This window comes from Odocoileus virginianus, unplaced genomic scaffold, assembly GCF_023699985.2.
Source record: "Odocoileus virginianus isolate 20LAN1187 ecotype Illinois unplaced genomic scaffold, Ovbor_1.2 Unplaced_Scaffold_5, whole genome shotgun sequence".
In the NCBI taxonomy this organism is placed as follows: Eukaryota; Metazoa; Chordata; class Mammalia; order Artiodactyla; family Cervidae; genus Odocoileus; species Odocoileus virginianus.
The window spans coordinates 2,334,747-2,362,433 of record NW_027224267.1 but is presented as its reverse complement, the minus strand read 5'-3'; the positions used below and the strand labels follow the sequence as shown (position 1 = coordinate 2,362,433).

At 48.0% G+C, this 27,687-nt stretch overlaps 2 protein-coding genes across 2 annotated transcripts; both read left to right on the top strand.

Moving 5' to 3' along the window:
* The first annotated feature begins 22,027 nt into the window (after nt 1–22,027).
* On the top strand, nt 22,028–23,507 carry BLOC1S4 (biogenesis of lysosomal organelles complex 1 subunit 4). The gene has a single exon (XM_020880325.2). It carries the CDS (start codon nt 22,089–22,091, stop codon nt 22,740–22,742), a length of 654 nt encoding a protein of 217 aa, XP_020735984.2. The 5' UTR covers nt 22,028–22,088; the 3' UTR covers nt 22,743–23,507.
* Nucleotides 23,508–24,546: 1,039 nt separating this feature from the next.
* LOC139033424 (protein MMP24OS-like) lies at nt 24,547–25,721 on the top strand. The gene has a single exon (XM_070462600.1). The coding sequence runs from the start codon at nt 24,650–24,652 to the stop codon at nt 24,821–24,823; it is 174 nt and encodes a 57-aa protein (XP_070318701.1). The 5' UTR covers nt 24,547–24,649; the 3' UTR covers nt 24,824–25,721.
* Nucleotides 25,722–27,687: the final 1,966 nt, after the last annotated feature.

The following is a 27,687-nucleotide window of genomic DNA, read 5'->3' as shown; positions in this document are numbered from 1 at the left end:
GAGGCACGGAGGCCCCGCTGACTGGGCGGAGGGCTGTGGAGACACGCCAGAGGATGCGTGGGCGCAGGTGTGACGAAGCCCTGGGGGCGGGTGGATCATGGGGGCTGGTTTGCCCTGCCTGGATTTGTCCACACAGGGCGGTGGGCGAGCCCTTGTGAGACCTTGCTGAGCGGTTCTCTTCCATATCGGTTTCCATTTTTCAACCTTGGCCATGTGGACTTAAAAAATGTTCACAACCCAGAAGTTGAGAGTTGTGTTTTATTCAGTGGAAATTTTTAGAACTTCAAGCCCAGGAGACAGCAATCTCAAGTGACCCTGAGAGAACTGCTCCAAGGAGGCAAGAGAAAGAAGCCAGGTTACATGGAAGTTTTACAACGATGCGCAGGTGGTCTGAACATCACAAGATTATTGTAAACTAAAGAAAACCAGATACCCGGAGTTAAGGAATGTAGTGCCTTTCTGTATTGGGGAAGATACAAGAGTCTGGGCTCACTGAACTCATATGTACGTTACACACTCACCTGTCTGGGGCCAGTGTCCTGTGTTCACAGCTTGAGTTTCCTCAGGGCTCTCTGTGGGGAGTGGCTGCAGTCCAATGGCTGCTACATGCAGGTCTTCTTTCCTCCTTGAGTTCTCCCAGGCTGACCAGCTCACTGTCCACGGTGGCTGCGATCTCTGATGATCCTGACAACCTTTGTTTACTGATAACCCATTGCAGGGACCATCCCATTTCTCAGCAGTTAAAAGAAAATGATTTCATGTGTTGTGAAACATGAAGACCACTTCTAGTAAAATATTTGCAGAATGGGGACTGGCTCAGGCTTCCCCAGTGGCTCAGCAGTAAAAAAAATCTGCCTGCAATACAAGAGATATGAGTTCAATCCCTGGGTTGGGAAGATCCCCTGGAGGAGGAAATGGCAACCCACTCCAGTACTCTTGCCTGGAGAATCCCACAGACAGAGGAGCCTGGTGGGCTACAGTCCATAGGATTGCAAAGAGTCGGATAGACTGAAGTGACTGAGCACAGACTGGCTCAGAAACTAGAGTGAAGAACTCCGGTTGTAGGGCCAAAAAAAAAAGAAGGGGGACTGGCTGCATGAGCCTACAGCTTCTCATATGTCCTCAGAGCAAGTGGTAGCATTCCCATGAGTGGTTGGGGTTGCCTGTCTGCCTCTTTGAAAAGAGACTCTAGAATTTATGTTGTTTTGATGAACTTGCCCCAATCTAGGTTACTGCTGGTCAACCCTGTTCAGCTGGTAAGGACTGACTGCTTGGAGAGGCTGAACCAGGAGGCTTTTCACTTTCTCTCTCAACATTTCTGTCTGTGTATTCACCCATTAAACATTAAATCTCCAGTACTAGTATGGTAGATGGTTTCAGTATTACATTGTCCTATGAGAGTTTTTACCATGAAGTACATTTAGCTTGGGAAAGACCACTTGTAACTGAATGATGTTACATAAAGGAACAGGGCCTAGACTGTAAGCTACTGTGAAGGTCCTATTTTTGTTATTGTGATTTTATTGTATTTTTAAAGCTTGAACATATATTCTTGCAACTTCCCTGGTGGTCCATTGGTTGAGAATCCACTTTGCAATGGAAGGGACATGAGTTCAATCCTTGGTCAAGGAACTAAGATCCCACAAGCCATGGAGCAGCTAAGTCCATGTACTACAGAGTCTGCATGAGGCAATGGAGATGATGGAGCCAAATGAATAAAATATTTTAATTAAAAAATTTTGAAAAGAAAGTATATTCTTACATTGTTATTAAGCATTAAAGTTGCTTCCCAGAATTTGGGACCCAAGAAAGAGACTTGAGGCCAGAGTTCTATAAGAAAGAAGGCACTACTTAGCTGCAGATGTGGAAGCAAGAACTGAGCCTTCACACCACAACTGGAGAATCCATGTGCCACAACAACTGAGTCCATGCAGTACACAATTAGAGAATCCATGCATCACAACTAGTGCACTGTCACAACACAAATAGAATCCATGCAGCACAACTATTGAATCCTCACACCACAACTAGAGAATCCATGCACCTCAACTACTGAGTCCTCATACCACACAATTAGAGAATCCATGCACCACAACTAGTGCATCCTCACACCACAACTAGAAAATTCAATCACCACAACTACTGAGCCCTCACACCGCAACTAAAGAATCCATGAACCACAACTTCTAGGTCCTCAGACCACAACCTAGAATGCATGCACCACAGCTATTGAGTCCTCAGACCACAACTAGAGAATCCATGCATCTCAACTACTGAGCCCACACACCACAACTAAAGAATCCATGCACCACAATGAAATATCCCACATGACAACCATGATCCTGCATGCCACAACTAAGACCTGATGCAGCCAAATAAATACTAAAAAAAAAAAAAAAAAAAAAAAAAAAAGTGATTCAAACTACAAGGGCAAGACTCTATTAGCACATACTGTTTTTCCTCCTAATAAACACTTCACTCGTTTCACTACTTTCCATCTCATGGAAATTCATTTCTACACAGCTGACATGTCAGGGTCTCATCTCTGGCCACTGTCACTGGTGGTCTAGTAGCCAGGATTCAGCACTCTCACTGCTACAGACTGACTTCAGTCTCTGGCCAGGCAACCAAAATTCTGCTTCAAGCTGCAGCAGGCCAAAATCACCTGAGGTCAGGCCCAGTGCCCAAATGCCTAGGTCAGCCAGGTAGGCAATGCCAGTGGGCAGTGGATGACCAAAAGCCAAGAACTCCCCAGGAAGGGCTGAAGGGCCACAGCCCTGGGTGAGGGTAAAGTTCTCTTGTTTCTTTCACTCCTCCTGACCACATGACACCGATGTTAGACGATTATGGCAGAGCATGAGCTGGGGTGGGCAGGGTTGGGGGGAATTTGTGCTGAGGCAGGAGCACTTTTCTTTCCTAGATAAGCCTGCTCAGAAGGTCCATGCTGGAGCCAAGGGGAAACATCCCGTCCCAGCTCCTCTCTCAACTTCTCCTCTCTGCTTCTTCACTGCTGTTACACCAGCACCCCACACAGTCTCACTGCTGCAGAGAAGACCTTGGGTGCCCAAGCCTAGAGGGTGGAAAGGAAAATACCCTTGACCTGGTCAGGGACAGAAGTTTCCTTCTGCATGATGTAACTCACAATCTCCTTTTGGGAAGGAACTCACTTTACAGATAAAAGCGGTTTCTGCTAAATTTTTAGTAGAGTTCAAACTTGGCCTCAGAAATTAGTTATCCACCCACAGAGAGACGGTCGGCTGACAGAGGTCAGGTACTTAGTGATCTTTAACTGGGCATTCTTTTCTACTTGTATTCACACTAACAATGGTGATCTAACCACTTCCATTTCTAATGCCTGGAAAGATCTCCACCAAGATAAGTCTTCATGTGGGACCCCTTTGGCTTTCATAAATTTGAAAATAAAACTTCAGACTTTGGGAAGAACACACATTCATAACCAAATTCATGGGAAAAGCTTTTTTTCTAGCAAAGAGGAGGAAATGCAGATTGTGACCGTGCTGCTGTGGACCAGCCCTGTGCAGGCACTGCTCTGTCCCTGGCTGCCACAGGCTTTCCTGTCTCCGTGAAAGTGGCCCCAGACCCACCCCTTTCTGTCCCATGTCTTGGCCCAGCAGGTCTGAGAACTGTCCTCTGGGTCTAACAGACTCTTCCCTTGAACAAACTTTGATCAACATCGTCTGTTGTTTTTTAGTTGCCAAGTCGCATCTGACTTCTGAGACTCTAATACGTTGGCTACCTGATGTGAAGAACTAACTCTTTGAAAAAGACCCTGATGCTGGCAAAGATTAAGGACAGGAGAAGGGAGCAACAGAAGATGAGATGGTTGGATGGCATCATCAACTCAATGGACGTGAGTTTGAGTAAACCCTGGGAGATGGTGAAGGACAAGAAAGTGCTTCAGTCCATGGGTCGCAAAGAGTCGGACAAGACTTAGCAACTGAACAATAACAATGTACTATAGCCCACCAGGCTCCTTCTGTCCATGGAATTTTCCAGGAAAGAATACTGGAGTGGGTTGCCATTTCCTTCTCCAAGGGATCTTCCTGACCCAGGGATCAAACCCGTGTCTCCTGCATTGACAGGTGGATTCTTTACCACTATGCTACTAGGGAAGCCCCAATGTTCTCTGAGCCCTCTTTAATGCTGTGGCCTCATCCTCAGGTCCCATCCTTCGACCTGCCTAATCCAACTGTAGCAAATATCAACCAAAAAACTTAGAAAGGCTGCAAATAAGAAAAAATTATTTGGAATCTTAAGAATTACAATTCAGGAGATATATTCAGGTATTAATAAAACCAAGAGTGTTCCAGGGGCTTATACAGGCAAGGCCACAGGTGGCTAAAGTTGCTTGGTGAGGGTGTTGATGGATACTGATAGAAGTCATGGAACATTTGTCCTTAAAGGAATCACAATTTGTTTTCGGGTAAGGTCTGATAAGTAGATAGACTGTCAGGAGCTATTTTACGAGTTATTTTAGTGTAAGTTTCAGGTAAGTATTTTGAGTTCCTGGCCGGTGTTCTGGATGGCTTCCTTTAGGAAAATAAGTGCTCAGGTCAGATTCACCCAGGCTGAGACACGAATGTCACACTTCCTCAGAGGCCTCCCCGCTCTGTATTAGAGTCTCTGAGCAATACCCACTTTTTTTAATTTATTTTTTAATTAAGGATAATTGCTTTACAGAATTTTGCTGTTTTCTGTCAAACCTCAACATGAATCAGCCATAGGTATACAAAAGGGATGGGATATATGCATACCAACTCTATTGATCTTCAGAGTGGAGCTGGTCTCTCTCCCTGATTGCAACAGACCTGAATAGTCTTCCTTACATTTCAACAAGCGTCAGAATCTTTTCTTCCATGGGCCCTCTGATATGAGGGGCCGCCTGTAACCTTTCCTGGGAGTGCAGGCCCGTCCTCTGAGGAGGGGCCCTGGGGGCGGCACCCATTCTTGTAGGGCTTGCTGGTGAGTTACCCCAGCAGGGGCCGCCCCAGCGGCTGCTGACACTTCAGGGATGGGGAGGACGGCTCCCAACTGATGTCCTGGCCCTCATCCCGCAGTCACGGAGCTTAAAGTGAGTGATGGCACTTCAGTGACGGGGCTTGGCTGTGGAGCAAGCGCCTTCCTTTTGTGTAGCTGATCAGGTCCCCAGTTAACGCATTCCCTCCAGAGGTTTGTCCTCCCCAGATCTCATCCTATGAGGGAATCAATCGTCCGGCACGTAAGTGAGTGAGGCTGACCTTTCCCTCCTCCCCACATGATCACCCGCAGGGCCACCCTGAGCCTCCCTTGCAGGAGACCTGGAAAAAGTAGTTCATCCGAAGGAGAACCCTGGGAAGCACCAGGCTGATGCTGAGTGGTCGCCTTAGTTCATCTCCCCATCACCCTGACCTCCAGGTCCTGTCCAGGCTCTCTCTTCACATCCAACGTTGGGCAGCTGGGGCCCTGCAGGCTTTCCCAGGAGCAAACACCTCCACCACTGGGGAGGGGAGGAAGTGTGCAAACCTGACCTAGACGCTGTGATCGGAAGCATTCCTGGGAACGCTCCTGCACTGTAGGTGGCCATGTAATTTGGTACAGCCACTATGGAGAACAGTATGGAGGTCCCTCAAAAACTAAAAACAGAGCTCCCGCATGACCCTGCAATCCCAATCCTGGGCGTATGTCCAGAGAAAAACGTGGCTGAATAGATCCATGCACCTCAATGTTCATTGCAGCACTGTTTACAATAGCCAAGACATGGGCGCAATCTAGATGTCTGTTGACAGAGGAATGGATAAAGAAGGTGTGGTCCATATACACAGTGGAATATTACTCGGCCACTAAAAAGAATGAAACAATGCCATTTGCAGCAACATGGATGGACCTAGCGGGAGTCAGACTGAGTGAATTGAGTCAGACAGAGGAGAAATATATGACATCCCTTATACATGAAATATAAAAAGAAATGATACAAATTAACTTACAAAAGAGAAAGAGACTCACAGACTTAGAAAATGAACTTAGGCTGCTGGGGGGAAGGGATAGTTAGGGACTTTGGGAAGGTCATGTACACTGCTGTATTTAAAATGGATAACCAACAAGGACCTATTGTATAGCACATGGAACTCTGCTCAATATTACGTGGCAGCCTGGATGGGAGGGGTTTTCGGGGGAAATGGATACATGTGTATGTATGGCTGAGTCCCTTTGCTGTCCACCTGAAACTACCACAACATTGTTAATCAACTATGCTGCTAAGTCACTTCAGTTGTGTCCGACTCTGTGCTACCCCATAGACGGCAGCCCACCAGGCTCCCCATCCCTGGGATTCTCCAGGCAAGAACACTGGAGTGGGTTGCCATTTCCTTCTCCAATGCATGAAAGTGAAAAGGGAAAGTGAAGTCGCTCAGTCGTATCCGACTCTTAGCGACCCCATGGACTGCAGCCCACCAGGCTCCTCCATCCATGGGATTTTCCAGGCAAGAGCACTGGAATGGGGTGCCATTGCCTTCTCCGTAATCAACTATACCCCATTACAAAATGGTTTGATGTTAAAAAAGAAAAGAAAAGAAGTGTTCCTGACACACACAGAGCCCCAGAGGAGGCTGGCTTGTCTGGCCCCTGCGAGTACTATGGGCTTAGGGAGCATCACCCAGGGGACAAGCTGGGGGACTCCATCCGGGGCAGGACAGGCTTGTTGGGGGAACATGGAGAGGGTTAGGAAGGATGGCGGGGGCAAGAAAAAGAGGGAGGTCTAGAAGGCAGAAGGGACAGAAAGGGTCAAGACCCTGCTGCTCTGAGAGAGCCAGCCCTGGGAAGGGAGGCCAGTGAGCCCAGGACTGGACCTGCTGCTGGGGGCTGGGGACCAGGGGCTTCCAAACAGGGAAGGGCTGTGGCCAGGCTGACCCAGGTAACAAGGGGTTGGAGCCCCAGTTTACCCATGACCAGGATTCTTCCTCTTCAGGTGCCCGTGGGGGAGAGAGGGCTGGGAACCCCAGAGCAGGAGGCCTGGGGACACAGGGACCAAAGCCAGGAACCTCTCCAAGGCCCCCTCAGAACCATCCCTCTCCAGGGCTCCCCGCCCCAGCATCTGCCTGCCGCCTGGCTCCCTGGCTCCCAGGCTGCCTGGTGCTGGTGGGACTGAAAGGAGCAATGGCAGGAGGAGGCCCTGTCCTGGCATGTGTCTGCCCACAGCCCTCCGGCCTGGAGCCTACAAGGGCCCTCCGCCGGGGCCTCTGAACAGAGGGCCGCCCTCCTCCACCTCCCCTCCCACCTCCCCGCCCCTGCCGTTTCCTCTCCACCCTCCTCCTCGCTGCTCTTCCCGCTCTGGGCCCCTTCTTCACCCCTCCTCCTGCCCCACCACACTCCACCTATCTGCCCTCTAAGGGGGCTCAGCTGAATCTTGCACATGGAAGCCTGAGATTTTCAGCCTAAAGTGTCATTTCAAAGACTGAGCACTGGGCTTCCCTGGCAGTCCAGTGTAAGAATCCGCCTTGCAATGCAGGGGACACCGGTTCAATCCCAGGTCGAGGAAGATCGCACGTGCTGCGGGCGACTAAGCCCGCGCGCCACTAGTACTGAGCCCATGTGCTGCAACTACCGAAGCCCACATGCCCCAGAGCCTGTGCTCTTCAGAAAGCCCTGCAGTGAGAAGCCCATGCGCCGCAGCTAGAGAGAAGCCTTTGCGCAGCAACAAAGACCCAGCGCAGCCAAAAATAAATAAACAAATATACAGCCACGTGGAAGGAAGAAATGTCCCCAATACAGACTCTCCCTTTCCCTTCCGTGTCTTTCCCATGCAAAAGTTGATGGGACTGAACTTCTAATTTATATGCAATTTAATGTCTTTTTGAACTCAGCATTATCACCTGCATTCTCAAGCTTTGGTGCTTACTGAACACCACGCGCCATGCAAGGGAATCCCAGGGACACATTTCAAAAACCTGTGGATGATCAAGGATTCTCAAGCTCGGATAACATCAGAATCACCAGGGGGACTTCCCTGGCAGTCCTGCAGTTAAGACTCTGAGCTTCCGATGCCAGGAGTCTGGGCTTAATCCCTGGTAGGGAACTAAGTTCCTGCCTGCCACTGGGGGTGTGGCCCAAAAAAAGGATAACAAGGTTCCTTGGTAAAAAAAGAAAAAATTTAAGGGGCTCAGTGAAAAATCACTCAGTCATCTCAGACTCTTCAAGACCCCATGAACTGTTGCCCACCAGGCTCCTCTGTCCATGGAATTCTCCAGGCAAGAATACTGGCATGGGTTACCGATTCCCTTCTCCAGGGGGTCTTCCCAACCCAGGGATCAAACCCCAGTCTCCTGCACTGCAGGCAAACTCTTGACTGTCTGACCCACCTGCGGAGCCCTTCAATATGCCCAGCCTGCAGCTGGTGCCGAAGCCCAGGACAATCGGAGGAGTTCCAGGCTCAGCAGTGCCCAGAGCCTGGCATGCAGCCCAGCGCCTGGCACAGTCAGAGCTTCATGCATGCTGCTGACTGCTCCCAGGTATCCTGCCACGTGGAGACATGGCTCAGGGTACTGTGGAATTTGTGGCTGCAGGACTGGGTCGGCAGTGGCCCCTGCTGCTGCTTTTCAGATCTTCACCGTGGGGGTGCTTGGTCCTTGCTTGCCCACTGACGTCACAGGAGCAGGCTATCAGAGCCCCCTCCCCCCCCCACACCTGGCCTTCCAAAGACCCTGGGGCCCACGAGCTGGGTGCCTGAGCAAGGCAGAGACAGCTCTGGGCCTTATTTACTTCATCTGTAACGGGGTGATGCCTGTTCCTTGCCGGGTGGTTGTGAGAAATAGAGCTAGCTTGGTGCCGGCAGGAGATGGGCGCTCAATAAACATAATGCAGAGAATTTTAATGAAGTAACATCCACAGAGTGGGTGGCACACCAGTGACAGAGGACTGGGGGGTGCATTTCCTGGGAATACCCATGTTAAAGCACGTCGTACAGTCCAAAGACGATCCCCTTCAAAACATGAAAGCAAGATAAATATTGCATCCTGCACTGCAAAACACAATTCAGGTTTGGCCTTAAAAAAAATTAAAAAAAAAAACCCTAAAGATTGCTTCCTGTGATGTCTCAGACATCAGGGCCACTCACAGCTTCTCAGAGTCCCAGCGTTCTTTTAGGATCCTGGCTCCAAGTCCACATGACAGCAAAGGTAGCACAAATTCTGCCAAGGCCCAGCACTGCCCAGGCACACTCATCGCTGATGCCAGGCCCATCGCCTCTGGACCAGAAGGATTCTGTGGACAACCAGCCCAAGGACCCAAACATGTGGATGGAGGCCTCGAGGTGGACTTTGGCCAGTTCACAGCGTTGGCAGCTGCGCTCCGGATGGCTGGTCCCAGGCACTTTGAGCAGGGAGAATTCAACAGATGCCCTGCAGATCCAGATTCCTGAAGGGTGACCAGGCAGGATCAAGCAGCAGGCCCTGGCTCCCCGAAAGCCCTTGTTGAGTATTATTTCCCTGGGCTGAGCCTGATGATGGCTCTCTGATTAATAAAATCCTCATGAAATGGCACTGGTCTCAGAGAAACTGATGGTTTCCTTAAACCTGAGTGTTAGGGGAAGCACACTGACTGAAACCGCCCACCCTGGCCAGGCACCATAGTAACCATTTGCATGAGTTGTTTTACGACAGGAGGTCCTGGTAAGGAACACGGAACTAATAAGCCACCACCAACCGGAAGAGTTCGGGAAAGGTCAAAAGGAGACACCACATGTCCAACCACCTCCCAGAATCCTTCTCTCTGGCAGTCCATCTTGGCTGAACAAGGTGTGCACCACCAGGAAGGACTCTGAGTCAGAATGATTGGCTAAAGACAACCCGGAAACTAATCCCATCACCATAAAACCCGAGCGAGCCACGTGGCAGAGCTGTTCTCCTGGGTTCCCTTACCCTCCTGCTCTCCACCCGGGTGCCCTTCCCAATAAAGTCTCTTGCTTTGTCAGCACATGTGTCTCCTCGGACAATTCACTTCCGAGTGTTAGACAAGAGCCCAGTTTCAGGCCCTGGAAGGGGTCCCCCTTCCTGCAACATCAGTACCATCTCCAGCACATACACACAGCAAATAACCGCTGATTTATCACTTAATGCTCACTGCCTATCCAGCAGAGAGACGAAGATACGAACAGCGCAGAATCCACTCACAGGCCATTTCCCGAGTGCCCGCCATGTGCCGGCCTGACGGCGTAGGTGCAGTCCCTGCTTTTGCTGATTCATCAGCACAAAGTGAGCACCACTCTGTACTGGACCCAAGGGAAGTGCATGGAACTCGCATCCACCCATCTAGTCAGCCAGTCATGTAGCCACTCATCAAACCCTGGCCCCTGCATCTCTCTAAACACGTTTTTTTCAAGTAACATATTCTTGGTACAATACAGGTTTTTTTTGCCACCACAACCATAAAACACAATGTGTGTGCGTGTGCTCAGTCACGTCTGACTCTTTGCAACCCCACGGACTGTAGCCCAGCAGGCCCCTCTGTCCACGGAATTCCCCAGGCAAGAATACTGGAGTGGGTTGCCATTTCTTCCTCCAGGGGAGCTTCCACATAACAAAGGAAAGAAGAAATAAATTACATATGAGGATTAGAATCACCAGTGAACAACTGCCCAGATAGGTGCCTTTACAATTTTATGAAACTGTTTTTAGAAAGTAACCCAAGGTGCAAGTGAGCTTTTGGGTCAATAATTTACCCTGGTTTTGAGATTCCTCTCCCCCCCCCCCCCTTAAATACCCAGCAGTTGAAGTATTTTCTTAACGTTTGAAGACATATTCACCAGAGCAGAAATGATCATCACTGAGAGATCCTGGACTTGGTGGTGAACTGGTCAAATCTGAGGCTTCTGTTGACCCCTCAATGGGGAAGGGATGGCCCCTGTTGTTATCGTTGTTATTATTTATTTATTTACTCTTGCTGTATCAGGTCTTAGTTGCAGCATACAGGATCTTTGGTTGAGGTGTGTGGACTCAGTAGTTCTGTTGTGGGCTTAGTTGCCCTGAAGCATGTGTGATTTTAGTTTCCCAACAAGGAATCAAACTACATCCCGTGCAGTGGAAGGCAGATTTCTAACCACTGGACCACCAGGGAAGTCCCTGGCCCATGTTTTAGGAAGAGGGGAAGTTGCGTTAGGATCAGGTCCACATATTTCACTAAAGCATGAAAAGTCAGATAAACACGATGAGGGGGAGCTGAAAGTGTTGTAGACCAGAGGAGAAATTGTTTTTTTTTCTTCTCCCCTGCGACTTCACAAATTAGTCACCATCACATCCTGTGAATGACAAATCCTCCCAGCTTACTTGGGTTGGGGGCAGGCAGAGCCTCTAGAAGCTGAGCCCCATAGAAGGCAGAGCCCTTGCTCCCAGCCTTACTTCTATTAAATAGCTGGGGGTACAGGCAGACTCTGCCCTTGCCCCAGACACGAAGTCAGGCAACTGACACAAAGAGCTGAGACCTCAAGGGTTTTGTAGCGTGGTTGTAGGAGAGGCTTCCAGCTCTATCGCCCTGAACCTGGTTCTCCAGGTCTCTCAGCAATTCTGAACTACTCAGTATCTTGGGGGGGGGGGGGGGGGGGAGTCTTTTCTGAATCGTCATCCAGTGTAGATTTCTGTGCCTTCCAACAAAGCACCCGGCTAATTGAGCAGGAAAACAACAGGGGCTTCTCCAATTCTTACAATTCCCAGCTTCTTTCATGAGACAACAGGGCCCATCTTTGTTGCTCTCATCTCACAGGATGGTCTCCATCAAAACATCCTGCTTTGAATATTCTTTTGCTAGCGAGTACAGATCTCATAGCTACACAGCCACCCTGGGAGTCTTTTCTTGTTCCCCCTTGTCCAACCAGGAGATCGTGTCTGGTTTGGAGAGCAGGTCCCTCCTCTCATGGTTGTGTTCGGGGTCTCCTGAGCAGGATCAAGATGCCCATTCCTGCAGATGAAGTCCACAGTCACCTCTCAGAAGTTCACAGCCCCTGGGGGGTACCTGGCATCCAGGTCTTCATGAAGCAAAAGGCACGTCCAACCATAATTTGTCTTTTCCAGTAGTCTTTTAATTTTTTAACTATTATTTCTGCAATGCCATGATTCTTGGCCCAAGAAGAAGAGGTGGTAAAAGTCAAGTCTAAAAGCATGTGGTCCCCCACATGATGTCCCATCTGGACATCCAGTGTTCCTTCCTCTCTGCACAAGACAGCTGCTCACAGGTGACCTGAACGCCACCCAGACTGCTGTCCAAGAAGCTTTTGTGTGTTTGGGGCGGGGTGGGAGGGGGGCTTCACTGGCTCTTCATTGCTTTGCACAGCGTTTCTCTAGTTGTGGTAAATGGTAGCTACTCTTCACTGTGGTGCACAGGCTTCTCATTGTGATGGCTTCTCTTCTTGCAGAGCACAGGCTCTAGGGCACCCAGGCTGCAGTAGTTAAAACCTGCAGGCTCAGTAGTTACGGTTCTTGGGTTCTAGAACGGGAGCTCAGTAGTTGTGGCACACGGGCTTAGCTGCTCTGTGGCGTGTAGAATCTTCCTGGACCAGGGATCGAACCCACGTCCCCTGCATTGGCAGGTGGATTCTTATCCACTGTGCCACCAGGGAAGTCCCCAAGAAGCATGTTTTAATAGCTGCAAAGAATTGACCAGAATGAGTGTACCAACATTTGCTCACCATAAAGTACTTCCTACTTGTATTTTTCTTAAGCATGCTACAATTAATTTTTCATGCACAAAGCTTTGTCTTTAGCTCAGTTTCCCAGAAACGAATTCCATTTTTAACCTAAGACTACTGGGTTAAAGGAGAATTTTTTATTGTGATAAAAAAATAAAATTAACCATCTTAACCATTTCTAAGAGTACATGCAGTTGAGTATTGTTATGTGTATTCATATCATCATGCAACCAATATCCAAAACTTTTCATCTTGCAAAAGGGATGCATTAAACCCATTAGACAAAATCACTCCTGCCCATGGCACCTACCACTCTACTTTGTCTCCATGGATTTGATCACTCTAGGGACCTCATGGAAGTGGAATTACACAGAATTTGTCTTTTTCATGACTGGCTTGTTTCACTTAGAATAATGTCTTCAGGCTTCATCCAGGTTACTGCATGTGTTAGGATTCCTTCCTTCTGAAGGCCAAGTAACAGTCCATCATATGAGCAGACCATATTTTGCTTATTTATTTATCTGTAGATGGACATGTGGGTTGCTAACAGATTAAAAAAAAAAATTAACCCAAGTCAGATATTTCTCCACCATCGAGCTTAGGAAAACAAGCAACCATTTCCTAGATGAACCCACTAGCTTTGTTTGTGCTTTTTCCCAGCCAAAGCAGCCACTTGAGCCACAGGTGCTCCTGGTCCTTGGGGTGTTGCTCTTGTCCCCTGATGCTGGTTCACAGAACTGCTCCTTTGCTGAGCTCTGCCCCTGAGTCCCTGAGTTCCTGAGCCAAAGTGATGTGTTTTCACCCTCTTGGGAATATCAGGCGCTGTGGGTGCCACGACCTCTGTGCCTGACTAAGTCCCAGCTGAGCCACCATATCACACGCCTTGTGCACTGGGCCCAGCCTGAACTCAGGATTAAACTCTCCTCTCTGTGCACCCATGTTAGGGAAATTAAAACAGAGACAGTCTTGTTCAGGCTGCCGATGTAGGGGAGCAGGTCTTTGACCAACTTCTGACGTTGCCTGGACCACATGCCTGCCTAGAAGAACGTCAATTGTTACCAGCAAGTCAAGCAGCACTTTAGATAAGAAAAGGAGCGGATCTTGGAATTTCTTAAGTCCCTGAGGACCTGGAAAGTCCCCTAAGGTCTAAGGAATTGTATGACTCACAAGGTAAAAGAGCATTGTAAAAAGTAAAGAAAAACCAGAGCTGCATTTTTGAGCACAAACAGATGATGATAACAGCCTGGGATTATAAGTGGGAGCCCCCAAATCTGCAATTTGTAATCTTACCAGTGGGGTGGATGCACTGTCCAGGACCCTTTTCCCAACTGGGACTCCAAATTGCTGTTACTTGGGACTTCCTAGCACTATTCAAGTCTGAATATAGGAATTGGCCCAATTTGGTGCTGTATATACACTATCACTCTGTTGTTTCAAACCTAAAATGAAAGTAAAAATTTTGGCAAAACAACTGAGTTGGAGGAAGTCTAAGGCACTTCTCTCCTTCACAGCTTCCTGACCCAGAAACAGCTAATTCTAATTGTTACAAGGCAGTTCATGGAGATGTTTTATGCCAAATGTTTTGGAGTTGGACAAATCCAGAATCGGTTCCTAGTTCCTCCAATTACTTGCGCAGTTGTCCAATTACTTGGACAAGTTGGTTAACCTGAACACATCTCTCTGGATCTGAATGTCCACCTATTACCCTAAGGTGGGCATGAGGCATATGATCCTTAGATTACTGATCCACATGGTTCATAACAATCGTGTGGCATGATTTATCCAAGATTTTATACCTCCTGTCTTGATGTGATTGTTAATAGTGTCCCCTTTCACTCCCCAAACTTTCCTAGCTTGGTAAATTGGACTTTATTAAAATTATGAACTTCTATTTACCAAAAGACACTATTAATAAAAGGGGAAAAAATCACCACTAAGAGAGTGAAAAGTCCCATTGCAGAGCGGGAGAAGATATTTTCAATAGATATTTCTGACAAATGTTTTTGTTGTTGTTTAGTCACTAGGTCATGTCTGACTCTTTGCCACCCCATGGACTGTAGCCTGCCAGACTCCTCTGTCCATGGGATTTCCCAAGGTGAGAATATTGGAATGGGTTGCCCTTTTGTCCTCAAGGGAATCTTCCCGACCCAGGATTCAAACCCACGTCTCCTGCATTGACAGGAAGATTCTTTATCACTGAGCCACAAGGGAAACTCTATATTCAAGCTGTATTGAGAATTTCTACAGATAAATGAGAAGAAATCTCAATTTTTAAAAGGCAGAAAGATTTGAACTGGCACTTCATGAAAGGGAATATCCAAATAGCCAATAAGTGTTTTAAAAGGTGGGCTTCCCAGGTAGCCCTAGTGGTAAAGAACCCACCTGCCAATGAAGGAGATTTAAAGATGCAGGTTTGATCCCTGGGTTGGGAAAATCTCCTGGAGGAGGGCATGGCAACCCACTCCAGTATTCTTGCCTAGAGAATTCCATGGACAGAAGAGCCTGGCAGGCTACAGTCCATAGGGTCACAAAGAGTTGGACATGACTGAAGCAACTTAACACACAGGCATGAATGTAAAAATGTGCTCAACTTCATGATTCAACAGGGAAATGCAAATGAACATTTGCACAATGAGAGAGTGCAATGCATCGACTAAAATGGATAAATGTAAAATGCTGACAATTCCAAGTCATGGCAGTGGACATGGGTTGGATAAGAACTTCCAGATATCGAGTATTGCAGAAAGGAGTGATTTTATTAAGAACAAACAGCAGAGAGACTGTGGGCACTGCAAGCACTGTGGGCCAACACCTCCTGACAGGCCAGGAAGAGTCAATGCTTTTTGTGGATTAGTAGACAATTTTTAGCCTCAAGACTAAAAAAAAAAAAAAAAAAAAAAAAAAAAAAAAAAAATTCTACTGGAAAGTTGGCATTAGATGACTGGTTAGGGCACTATAGGGTAAGTACCAGGGTGGGCATTTTGGGGCCAGGAAGTCTGTTGGTGATGATCACAGTGGGGGGGGGGGGGGCAGGGTGCTTTGGGCAATGGTTACAGTCCATTTTGGAGGTGTCCTTGGTTATGGGCCTCGCACCTGTGGTCTTGGTGAGGATTCCACACTGGGGAAGATGTGGAGCATCTGAGACACTCACACTTCACCACACAGCATGTGAGATCTAGTTCCCCAACCAGGGGTTGAACCCGTGCCCCCCGCATTGGAAGCACGGAGTTTTAACCACTTTACCACCAGGCAAGTAGCCAGGAATGCTTGTACACTCTTGATGGGTATCTTAGTCTGCTCAGACTACAAAACACCAGGGCCTAAATCACAGGCTTTCCCCCTTCACAGTTCTGGAGCTAGAAGTCCATGATCAAAGTGGCAGGATATTCAGTGTCTGCTGAGTTCTCTTCCTGGCTTGCAGACGGCCACACTCTTGCTGCAGTCCTCACGTGACCTTTTTGTGCATGTATAGGCATGGATGGGGTGGGAAGAGAGAGGGCAGCGAGCTCAGGTGTCTCTTCTTACAAGAACACTAATCCTATCAGATCAGCACTCCGCTCTTATGACCTCATTTAACCTTAATCACTTCCTTACTCCAAATACAGCCACACCGAGAGTTAGGACTTCAGCATGTGATTTGGGGGAAATGCATACATTCAGTCCAGTCCATAAATACGAATGTAAACTGCTACAACTTTGGAAAATTATTTGGCAGTGACTACAGATTGGCTAAAGAAGCCACCTGCCAAGGCTGGAGCTGATGGTCCAGTCCCTGGGTCAGGAAGATCCCCTGGAGAAGGAAATGGCAACCCACTCCAGTATTCTTGCCTGAGAAATCCCATGGACAGAGAAGCCTGGCAGACTACAGTTCGTGAGATCACAAGAGAGTCACATATGACTTACCGACTAAACAACAACAACAACTAAGACTAAATATATACCAACCCTATGACCTAGCAGATTTGATGCCTTGGTTAATATTCAAGAGATTTTGAGCACATGTGTCAAAAAAGATATATAGAAGAATATTCATAGCTGCTTTATGCTAATTTCCCTAAAGCTAAAACAACACAAATGTTCATAGGTAAGAGAATAAATAAGTTAAATAAATTGCAGTATATTCCTTCAATAGTAGGTTAACTATTGCTGTAACAGATTACCCTCAAAGCTAGCAGCTGAAAGCAATAGATATTTATTATCTCACATAGTTTCAGCTCAGGACATTTAATTAGGCTGCAGTCAAGATATCAGTTAGGTCTGAAGCCATCGCTGGGCTTGAATGGGGCTGGAGGACCCACTTCCAAGATGGCTGACTCCTGTGGTTATTGGAAGGAGGCTGGTTTCTGCTGCTGTTGGTAAAAGACCTGTTTCTTGCTATGTAGATTCCTTCAAAGACGTCCACAAGAAGAGCAGGTGATTTGCGAGTAAAAAACAATGAGACAAGCTGGGACCTGGGCCATTTGCTGCAGAGCTGGCACCTGGACAAACGGTCTCCTCTAGCAACAAAATAGGAAGAAACCATTTGTTCTTATTCTTCAGTCGCTAAGTGGTGTCCAGCGCTTTGTGACCCCACGGACTGCTGAAAGCCAGGCTTTCATGTCCTTCACTTCCTCCCAGAGTTTGCCAAAATTCATGTCCATTGAGTCAGTGACGATATCTGACCTTCTCATCCTCTCCCACCCTTTTCTCCCTTTCTATAGGGAACTAAAAATAACTGAGTACAGGAGCAATTGGGGCAAATGATGCACAACAAGATACAAAAAACTCAAAACCCAACTGCCACTTTTGAAGACCCAGGAGCAAATACAGCGTGTCAAGAGCAAAAGCGGGGCATGCCCCCCGCACACAGCACCACTGGAGGGGAGGGCAAACTACCTAAGCCACCCCCGGCCCAACAACGTTCTAAAGACCCTATTATTTGATTGAGAGGCCCTGAGAGGCACACAGTGAACCTCTTTAAAACCTTCTTTTTATGGCTGAACAGTACATTGAGTCGCCATCTTTTATTTTTCTGAGATTTTTTTTTTTTTTTAAGATTTCACATCATTTGCCTCTCTGTTTTCTAAGTTTTCTCCATTCAACACATGATGATTGAGCAACTGGAAAATGGGGGAAATGTTTTTAGACAAAGATGATGTTTTCTTATTTAACAATAAATTAGGCAACAAAGGGGGAGGGTGTTTGATAAAGTACAATTACTTTTAGGGCAGGACAGAAAAAAATTTAAGTATAGTTTGGGCCACTGTGTCTATTTGGGGCACTACCCCTCTTTAGAGTGCAGTGTGCCTCTGCGTTGCACATTAACTAGATTCCCTTAGAAGACACAGGAGTGCATGCTTGCAAAAACAAAAACAAAACAAAAAGCTAGTTTTTCCTGTCACAAGCAAAGTAACTCTTCAGGAAAAGACATTCTTTCTCAATACTGTGAGGGTCAGGATGATGCACAGCTTGCTTTGCACGTGCAGATCTGGACTATGTAAACTGTAAATATGTTACTTTGGTGTATAATCCTTTGTCTCAAAACTAAATAATTGTGCTTTTACCTCTTACTAGTGGAACAGTGGGGTAGCTCCTCTCGGCCGCTCGCTGCCCCTGCGCCGTGCAGCTGCCGCTCTCTGTCCAAGGTCAGGAGCGGCGGCCATAAGAAGATACCCCACGTCCAAGGTAAGGAGCAGTGGCTGCGCTTTGCTGCAGCAGCTGTGAAGAGATACCCCACGTCCAAGGTAAGAGAAACCCCAGTAAGACGGTAGGTGCTGAGAGAGGGCATCAGAGGGCAGACAGACTGAAACCACAATCACAGACAACTAGCCAATCTGATCACATGGACCACAGCCTTGTCTAACTCAGTGAAACTAAGCCATGCCGTGTGGGGCCACCCAGGATGGACGGGTCATTATGGAGAGGTCTGACAGAATGTGGTCCACTGGAGAAGGGAATGGCAAACCACTTCAGTATTCTTGCCTTGAGAACCCCATGAACAGAACGAAAAGGCAAAAAGATAGGACACCAAAAGATGAAGTCCCCAGGTCAGAAGGTGCCCAATATACTATTGGAGATCAGTGGAGAAATAACTACAGAAAGAATGAAGGGATGCAGCCAAAGCAAAAACAACACCCAGTTGTGGATGTGACTGGTGATAGAAGCAAGGTCCGATGCTGTAAAGAGCAATATTGCATAGGAACCTGGAATGTTAGGTCCATGAATCAAGGCAAATTGGAAGTGGTCAAACAGGAGATGGCAAGAGTGAACATCAACATTCTAGGAATCAGCGAACTAAAATGGACTGGAATGGGTGAATTTAACCCAGATGACCATTATACCTACTACTAAATCCCTTAGAAGAAATGGAGTAGCCATGATAGTCAACAAAAGAGTCCGAAATGCAGTACTTGGATGCAATCTCAAAAACGACAGAATGATCTCTGTTCATTTCCAAGGCAAACCATTCAACATCATGGTAATCCAAGTCTATGCCCTGACCAGTAACGCTGAAGAAGCTGAAGTTGAACGGTTCTATGAAGACCTACAAGACCTTTTAGAACTAACACCCCCAAAATATGTCCTTTTCATTATAGGGGACTGGAATGCAAAAGTAGGAAGTCAAGAAACACCTGGAGTAACAGGCAAATTTGGCCTTGAAATACAGAATGAAGCAGGGCAAAGGCTAATAGAGCTTTGCCAAGAGAATGCACTGGTCATTGCAAACACCCTCTTCCAACAACACAAGAGAAGACTCTACACATGGACATCACCAGATGGTCAACACCGAAATCAGACTGACTATATTCTTTGCAGCCAAAGATGAAGAAGCTCTATACAGTCAGCAAAAACAGGACCGGGAGTTGACTGTGGCTTGGATCATGAACTTCTTATTGCCAAACTCGGACTTAAATTGAAGAAAGTGGGGAAACCACTAGACCATTCAGGTATGATCTAAATCAAATACCTTATAATTATACAATGGAAGTGAGAAGTAGATTTAAGGGACTAGATCTGATAGACAGAGTGCCTGATGAACTATGGACACAGGCTCGTGACATTATACAGGAGACATGGATCAAGACCATCCCCCAAGAAAAAGAAATGCAAAAAGCAAAATGGCTGTCTGAGGAGGCCTTACAAATAGTTGTGAAGAGATGAGAAGTAAAAAGCAAAGGAGAAAAGGAAAGATATACCCATTTGAATGCAGAGTTCCAAAGAATAGCAAGGAGAAATAAAGAAAGCCTTCCTCAGCGAGCAATGCAAAGAAAGAGAGGAAAACAATAGAATGGGAAAGACTAGAGATCTCTTCAAGAAAATTAGAGATACCAAGGGAATATTTCATGCAAAGATGGGCTCAATAAAGGACAAAAATGGTATGGACCTAACAGAAGCAGAAGATATTAAGAAGAGGTGGCAAGAATACACAGAAGAACTGTACAAAAAAGATCTTCACGACCCAGATAATCATGATGGTGTGATCACTCACCTAGAGCCAGACATCCTGGAATGTGAAGTCAAGTGGGCCTTAGGAAGCATCACTACGAACAAAGCTAGTGGAGGTGATGGAATTCCAGTTGAGCTATTTCAAATCCTAAAAGATGATGTGAAAGCCTGCTGCACTCAATATGTCAGCAAATTTGGAAAACTCAGCAGTGGCCACAGGACTGGAAAAGGTCAGTTTTCATTCCAATCCCTAAGAAAGGCAATCCCAAAGAATGCTCAAACTACTGCACAATTGCACTCATCTCACATGCTAGTAAAGTAATGCTCAAAATTCTTCAAGCCAGGCTTCAGCAATACATGAACCATGAACTTCCAGATGTTCAAGTTGGTTTTAGAAAAGGCAGAGGAACCAGAGATCAAATTGCCAACATCCACTGGATCATCAAAAAAGCAAGAGAGTTCCAGAAAAACACCTATTTCTGCTTTATTGACTATGTCAAAGCCTTTGACTGTGTGGATCACAATAAACTGTGGAAAATTCTGAAAGAGATGGGAATACCAGACCACCTCACCTGCCTCTTGAGAAACCTATGTGCAGGTCAGGAAGCAACAGTTAGAACTGGACATGGAACAACAGAGTGGTTCCAACTAGGAAAACGAGTACATCAGGACTGTATATTGTCACCCTGCTTATTTAACTTATATGCAGAGTACATCATGAGAAACACTGGACTGTAGGAAGCACAAGCTGGAATCAAAATTGCTGGGAGAAATATCAGTAACCTCAGATATGCAGATGACACCACCCTTATGGCAGAAAGTGAAGAAGAATTAAAGAGCCTCTTGATGAAAGTGAAAGAGGTGAGTGAAAAAGTTGGCTTAAAGCTCAACATTCAGAAAACTAAGATCATGGCATCTGGTCCCATCACTTCATGGCAAATAGATGGGGAAACAGTGGCTGACTTTATTTTTCTGGGCTCCAAAATCACTGCAGATGGTGACTGCAGCCATGAAATTAAAAGACACTTACTCCTTGGAAGAAAAGTTATGACCAACCTAGACAGCATATTAAAAAGCAGAGTAGTTCAGTTCAGTCGCTCAGTCATATCCGACTCTTTGTGACGCCATGAACCGCAGCATGCCAGGCCTCCCTGTCCATTACCAACTCCTGAAGTCCACCCAAACTCATGTCCATCGAGTCAGTGATGCCATCCAACCTCTCATCTCCATCATCCCCTTCTCCTCCTGCCCTCAGTCTTTCCCAGCAACAAGGTCTTTTCAAATGAGTCAGCTCTTCGCATCAGGTGTCCAAAGTATTGGAGTTTCAGCTTCAGCACCAGTCCGTCCAATGAACACCCAGGACTGACCTCCTTTAGGATGGACTGGTTGGATCTCCTTGCAGTCCAAGGGACTCTCAAGAGCCTTCTCACCAGATGGTCAGCACCAAAATCTGATTATATTCTTTGCAGCCAAAGATGGAGAAGCGCTATACAGCCAGCAAAAACAAGACCAGGAGCTGACTGTGGCTCAGATCATGAACTCCTTATTGCCAAATGCAGACTGAAATGGAAGAAAGTGGGAAAAACCACTAGAGCGTTCAGGGCTGCAGTTCACGCGGTCGCCAAGAGCCGGACACGACTCAGCAGCTGAACTGAACTGACTGAACTGAAAGCGGAGTGATGTTAACTGCTGCTCTACCCATATAGCTCTTCGGTGCTGAGTCTTTTTTTTTCTTTTCCTGAGCGTGAGCACCTGCCAGTAGAGACCGCAGTGCGCGTGCACGCCCGTTCTACGGCCGAAATCAGTGATGTGTGCGCACGCGCAGCGAGCGGAGGCCGCCCTCCCCACCCAAACGGCGGGAGTACGTGCGGGTACGTGCTCTCGTAGAGGCCGGAAGTAGTGCCGCGCGTGCGCAGATGCAAGCGCGCGCAAAACCCGGAAGTGGGGCTGTCTAGCCCGGAAGTAGGGCTGTGGAGCCCGGCAGTCGCGGGCTATGGAGGATTTCCCGCCGAGTTACGGGGTGGTTGGTGAGGAGCCGGTCGAGGAGGCCGAGGCCCAGGTGGCGGCCTGGAGTGGGGACAGCGGCAATGTGTCGCAGAGCCACAGCAGCGCCTCGGGGCCGTGGGAGGACGAGGGCCCGGAGTTGGGCGCGCCGAGCCGGGATCCGCCGCTGCTGCGCCGCGCCGCCGCGGGCTACGCCTCCTGCCTGCTGCCTGGCGCGGGGGCGCGGGCCGAGATCGAGGCGCTGGACGCTAGCCTGGAGGACCTGCTCACCAGGGTGGACGAGTTTGTGGGCATGCTGGACATGCTGCGCGGCGACTCCTCTCACGTAGTCGGCGAGGGCGTGCCTCTCATTTACGCCAAGGCCACCGAGATGCGGCGAGTCTACAGCAAGATCGACCGGCTGGAGGCCTTTGTGGGCATGGTCAGCGCCAGCGTAGCCAGGCTGGAGGAGCAGGTCGCCAGGGCTGAGGCCGAGCTGGGGACGTTCCCCAGTACGTTCAGGAAACTGCTGCACACGATTAACGTTCCCTCGTTTTTCCACAAGGCGCCCTCCGGCAGGTCCCAACTGACCGGCTACGAACCCCCCGTCGTCTTTCGGACAGAAGACCATTTTCCCTGTTGTAGCGAAAGACATCAGGTCTGAGTCTGTCGGACAGCGCTACAAGAGGACAGGTCTGAAATTATCTCGGCTGTTAATCAGATCAGTTGAAATTCCTGTTACTGGACACCTCTGATGTTGGAGTATGAAATTGTAAAGTTTATTTTTTGCACACTTGATTGCTCACTCACCTCATCATTTCACGTGGAATGTGTGGTTTTCTATGTCTTCCAGTTCAAACTTGAAACACGAAAGCTGCTTGGTGGGGGAAACCCGGAAGCAAAATGTATGAACTTACCTGCACACTGTGGCAGAACTGTCATTTTTAGGCATTTTACAGCTCAACTAACAGTATTACCTTTTCAACATTTGTATATTTGCAATACTCTTAGGAAAACTACTGAGCCCTTAAAGCCTTGTTAACTGGAGCCTAACAAATTATTGACCAGAGACGTATTCATACGTCTTTTGTTACCCAGACTATCGCCTGGAGACGGTTCGATATTCTCTTATAGAACAAATCAACGGCCGCAGCTGTTCCTTCCTGCAAAAATCTCCCAATCAACAAGTGCTGATAGTGACTCAGATTTCTATAGCATACTTCAGGGTAGGTTGTAAATTATTTTAAATTATATTAAACTTTCCATATGATGGATTGTAAACCAAAGGAAATTATACAATATTTGAAAAAATGTTTTTATTGCAACTCATTCTGAAGTTGTATTTGAAAGTATAATTCTAGTCTTAATTTGTCCGTGCGTTTGGTTTGTAATTTAAAAATTAATAAAAAGTTTAAATTTTATTGGAAAAGCTTTCTGTCTGAAAAGGACTTTACATGTTTGCCTTTTGTTTGTTCGAAGGTAGACATGTTTTGTATGTAATTTTAGGAGTGGGATAAAGTTCACAGCTTTAGATATTTTTTCTGAAAATGAATATTTAAATCACTTGTGTGATGATTCGACTGCTATTAGGATTTTGTTTTTTCACCCTGAGGACCTAGAATCTTAAACATCCTTTGAAGGGACAGTAGGCTAATCTGTTTTATAAGGTGGTCCTAGCTTGTTGTTGAATCTCTAATTTGTGTGGGACTCTTTTGGTGACCCCATGACTGTAGCCCGCCAGGCTCCTCTGTCCATGGGATTTCCCTGGCAGGAATACTGGAGTGGGCTGCCTTTTCCTCCTCCAGGGAATCATCCTGACCCAGGGATCGAACCTGTGTCTCCTGCATTGGCAGGCGGGTTCTTTACCACTGAGCCGCCTGGGAGACCCAGTCCTCCTACGTAATAGTCCTCAAATAAGCATACACCTTGATTGCTTTTGTGTCATAGATCTTTAAGGTTTGTAAAGTAGATATATTCTCACTTAGCTGTGTATTATATGAGAAATTGACTGTGTAATCTTTAACCGTAGCTTTCATGGACCTTCTCTGTCACATATTTACATTTTTTATTCAGATAGTTCACTAATTACAAACTAAGACCTCCTGAATTTAGAAGTGGAAAAGAACAAGTAACCAACATATTGGTGACTGTTGGGTACCTGCTGAAAGTAATTAGTAGAGACTTCCCAGGTGGCGCTAGTGGTAAAGAATTCACCTGCCCATGCAGGAGATATTAGGAGATATGGGTTCAATCCCTGTATCGGAGGAAAATGGCAACCCACTCCAGTATTCTTTCCTGGAGAATCCCATGGACAGAGGAGCTTGGCAGGCTTCAGTCCATGGGGTCATACAGAGTTGGACATGGCTGAAGCGACTTAGCACTGCACATGTGGCATATCCACTGAATATGAAAATAGCCTCCTTACATATCTATTACTAAAATATTTTTTGTTTGTGGTTAATATTAAAAAGTAGTGATTATGGGTGCCTCCAGACGCCGCTGTGCGGGCGAGCGGGGAGCGGAGACCCGGGCTGGGACCGTTCTGACCTGAGGCTCCGGCGGTGCAAGAACATGGGCGCTCATCTGAGCGGTGGCCAGGGCGCCGCGGACCCGTCGCAGCCCCAGCCGCAGCCCCAACCCCAGCCTGCGGCGCCGGAGGGCCCTGCTCGGCCCCGGCCAGAGCCCAGCCCCTGGGGGCCGCTGGACGACGTTCGCTTTCTCATCGCCTGCACCTCCTGGTACTGACTGGCTGCCCTCTGCAGTTAGCACCCGCCGCCTCCTGTCGTCCGGCCCGCTTCTCCTGGTCGGGCCCTTGTCTTTCCCCACCTTCGCCCACCCTGGAGGCGCGCGGAGAGTCGGGGAGCCCGAGGGCGACTGGAAGGAAGCCTCCGCAGCCTGGCCTCGGGGCGCCGTCTTTCCTCCGGCCCTTCCCTCTACCCTGGTTCTGTTCGCTTCTTAGCCTGCACCCAGACTCGCCCAGACCTTCCTGTTCTTGCCCACCCCACAGTTTATCCGGCCGTCTGGGTCCTGGGGCAGGCTTCCCGTCACTGGCTTCCAGAACCAGGTCAGGACTGTTGGTAAGAAGACCCCAAGGCTACTGACCTCACCTCACCTCAGTTTTCCCTATCACCAAGAACTGGGCTCTTGCTTTTGTCTTGGTCATAGCACCTTGTGTCTTGACTTCAGAAAAGACCTTGCCGCAGTGAACCTGCCCATCCATATCTCTTCTGGGAGAGGCGCCATCCTGGGTGTCCACCCTGGCATTATCCGGTTGTATCACTGGGACCCCAGTCACAGAGGGCCTCCAGGGCCAGCCTTTTGGAGAGAGAGGGCATCTGATTTTTGGGGGCTGGCAGATGGGATGTGTGGGGCAGCTCCCAGACACCCCAAAGCATCCTGTCTTCCAGAAGCTTCTTTAGGCCACTCAGAACCTGATCCCTGTTCCAACAGTCCAGGGAAATGACACACTATTTTTGTTTTATTTAGAAGTGATTTAAAAAACATTATACAAAGGCTAATCAGTTTAAAATGTGAGTGACACTGAAATGCTGTGATGTTCCCCAGACTGAGGGGAAGCTGGGCTCTGGGGTCCCCAGTGCTTTGCCCCTCTGTCTGTCTGCCCTGTCCTGGGATGATGGACAAACAGATGACACCAAGGCAGGAGAATCCATGACTGGAAGCCTCCAGGCTGAGCCTTCTCTGGGCCTGGCCCTGCGTCCCTCACATCTGCAGCCTGGGCTGCCTGCCTCCATCTCCTGCTCTTTTTCAGCTGACCTCAGTAGTACCAGGAGCCAGTGGGGAGCCTGGGGGGCCTAGAGCTTTCGCGAAGTGAGAGCACCAACCTGAGGAGTGGAGAGGGACCAGGGAAGGGGAAAGGGAGGCCGAGGAAAGACGGATAAAAGAGACACTTCAGATCTCATCTTGGACCCTGGAGGGGTCCACAGGTGGGGACCCAATGCCCAGCAAGCCCACTAAATGGCCTGGGCAAGTAACAGCCTCTCTGTGCTGTGTTTGAGGGCACAGTGAGAGTTATCCTTGGCCTCCCAAGGACTACATGAATTACATGTGAGTGGACAGGGGTGAGCTAATAAAGTGCAAAGTAAAAAAAAAATAAAAAGTAGTAATTATGACAAATTATAATAATTTTGTGTCTCTTTGGCCACACCTTGCAGGTTTCAGGATCCTAGTTCCCTGACCAGGGATTGAAGTTAAGCCCTCCACAGTGAAAAGGGTGGTATCCTAACCCCTGGACCACCAGGAATCTCAAAAAGTCCTGGTTTGGGAGATAATTGACATCATTATCTGTGCACCTTATCCCCAAAGGACCTCGGGTTCTGAAATCCTCTTCGTCATTTGGTGGTGTTTCTGAGGTTTCCACATAGAAGTTAGTGCAGGGCCTCGTTTGGAATGGGGACTTGAAGCTGGTCTGCATAATGCAGGATAGCTATTAGACCGAGGTTACTTTTGTGTCCAGAATGGAGGCTGGGGAGCCAGACACACCCTGCCCTGCTGGTTCCCTCCTCTCCTCACTCCCACCCCCCGACCATCTGGAGAGCTCAGAGGGCCCTCCTGAATCTTGTAAATCTGATCTTTCTCCTTCTTCCTAAGTCAGCAACAAGTTGAGAGGGAGGCCCCACTGTCACTCCTGGGTAACCCCTGCAGACCATCTCTGCTGCTGGGGTCTAGAGTTTCCTTACTTTCTAGAAGAATCAGGGTTTGGGATGGGGTCTAATAAAGGTTGAGGGGAGTACCCACCAGCCACCTTGGAGTCAATTAACTTGTTCTTCATTCCCACACCCAAGAGCACAGTAACCACTTAGCACGTCCGGAGTACCTGGGGGATGGTCTCACCCATCCCAGGACAGCCTCGGGCATCCAGGAGTCACCCTGGACACACTCATGAAATTGAGTGCTGATAATTCACACATACCAAGTTCACACATGTGAAATGAGGCAGCAAGCACCTTGTCGCTTATCCTCCAAGCCAGGACTTTCAGGAGCACGAGCCTGGGCCCACGTGTGAGGAGAGATGGGTCCGTCGTGAATGTAAGTGTGTGGGTCCTGGAGTCAGCTTGGTGTGGAGCTGCTGACAGCTGGGACAGGGGTCCAGAGAGTCCTTAAAGGGCCAGTGAGAAGAACTACAAGCCACCTGGTCTCAAAACTACTCACTCCATCCTTGTGCAAAAGCAGCCGTGGACAACAGGGAAGCAAACATGCAAGCTGTGTGTAATACATACTTTACTTATAAAAACTTTACTTATAAAAACAGGTTTTTCTTGGGCTTCCCTGGTGGCTCAGTGGTAAAGAATCCACCTGGCAATGCAGGAAACAGGTTCAATCCCTGATCCGGGAAGATCACACATGCCTCGGAGCAACTAAGGCCGCGCCCCACAACTATTGAGCCGGTCCCACTCCTGAGCTGTATTCTCCCCGTGCCCAGCGCTTTAAGATACTTGTTGAATGGATGACTCAGATGGCGGAGAGAATGAACAGCTAGACGAAGACCAGCCCCTCCTTGAGGAATGGGAGGCAGGCAGATACAGTAACTCAATCACATGTTTGCTGGGAAGTCAAGTCAGTCACCACAGGAAGACTGAGGACCCCAAGGA

Excerpts from the sequence above, each read along its gene's own strand:
- LOC139033424 (XM_070462600.1), top strand. The coding sequence starts at position 24,650 with ATGGGCGCTCATCTGAGCGGTGGCCAGGGCGCCGCGGACCCGTCGCAG.
- BLOC1S4 (XM_020880325.2), top strand. The coding sequence starts at position 22,089 with ATGGAGGATTTCCCGCCGAGTTACGGGGTGGTTGGTGAGGAGCCGGTC.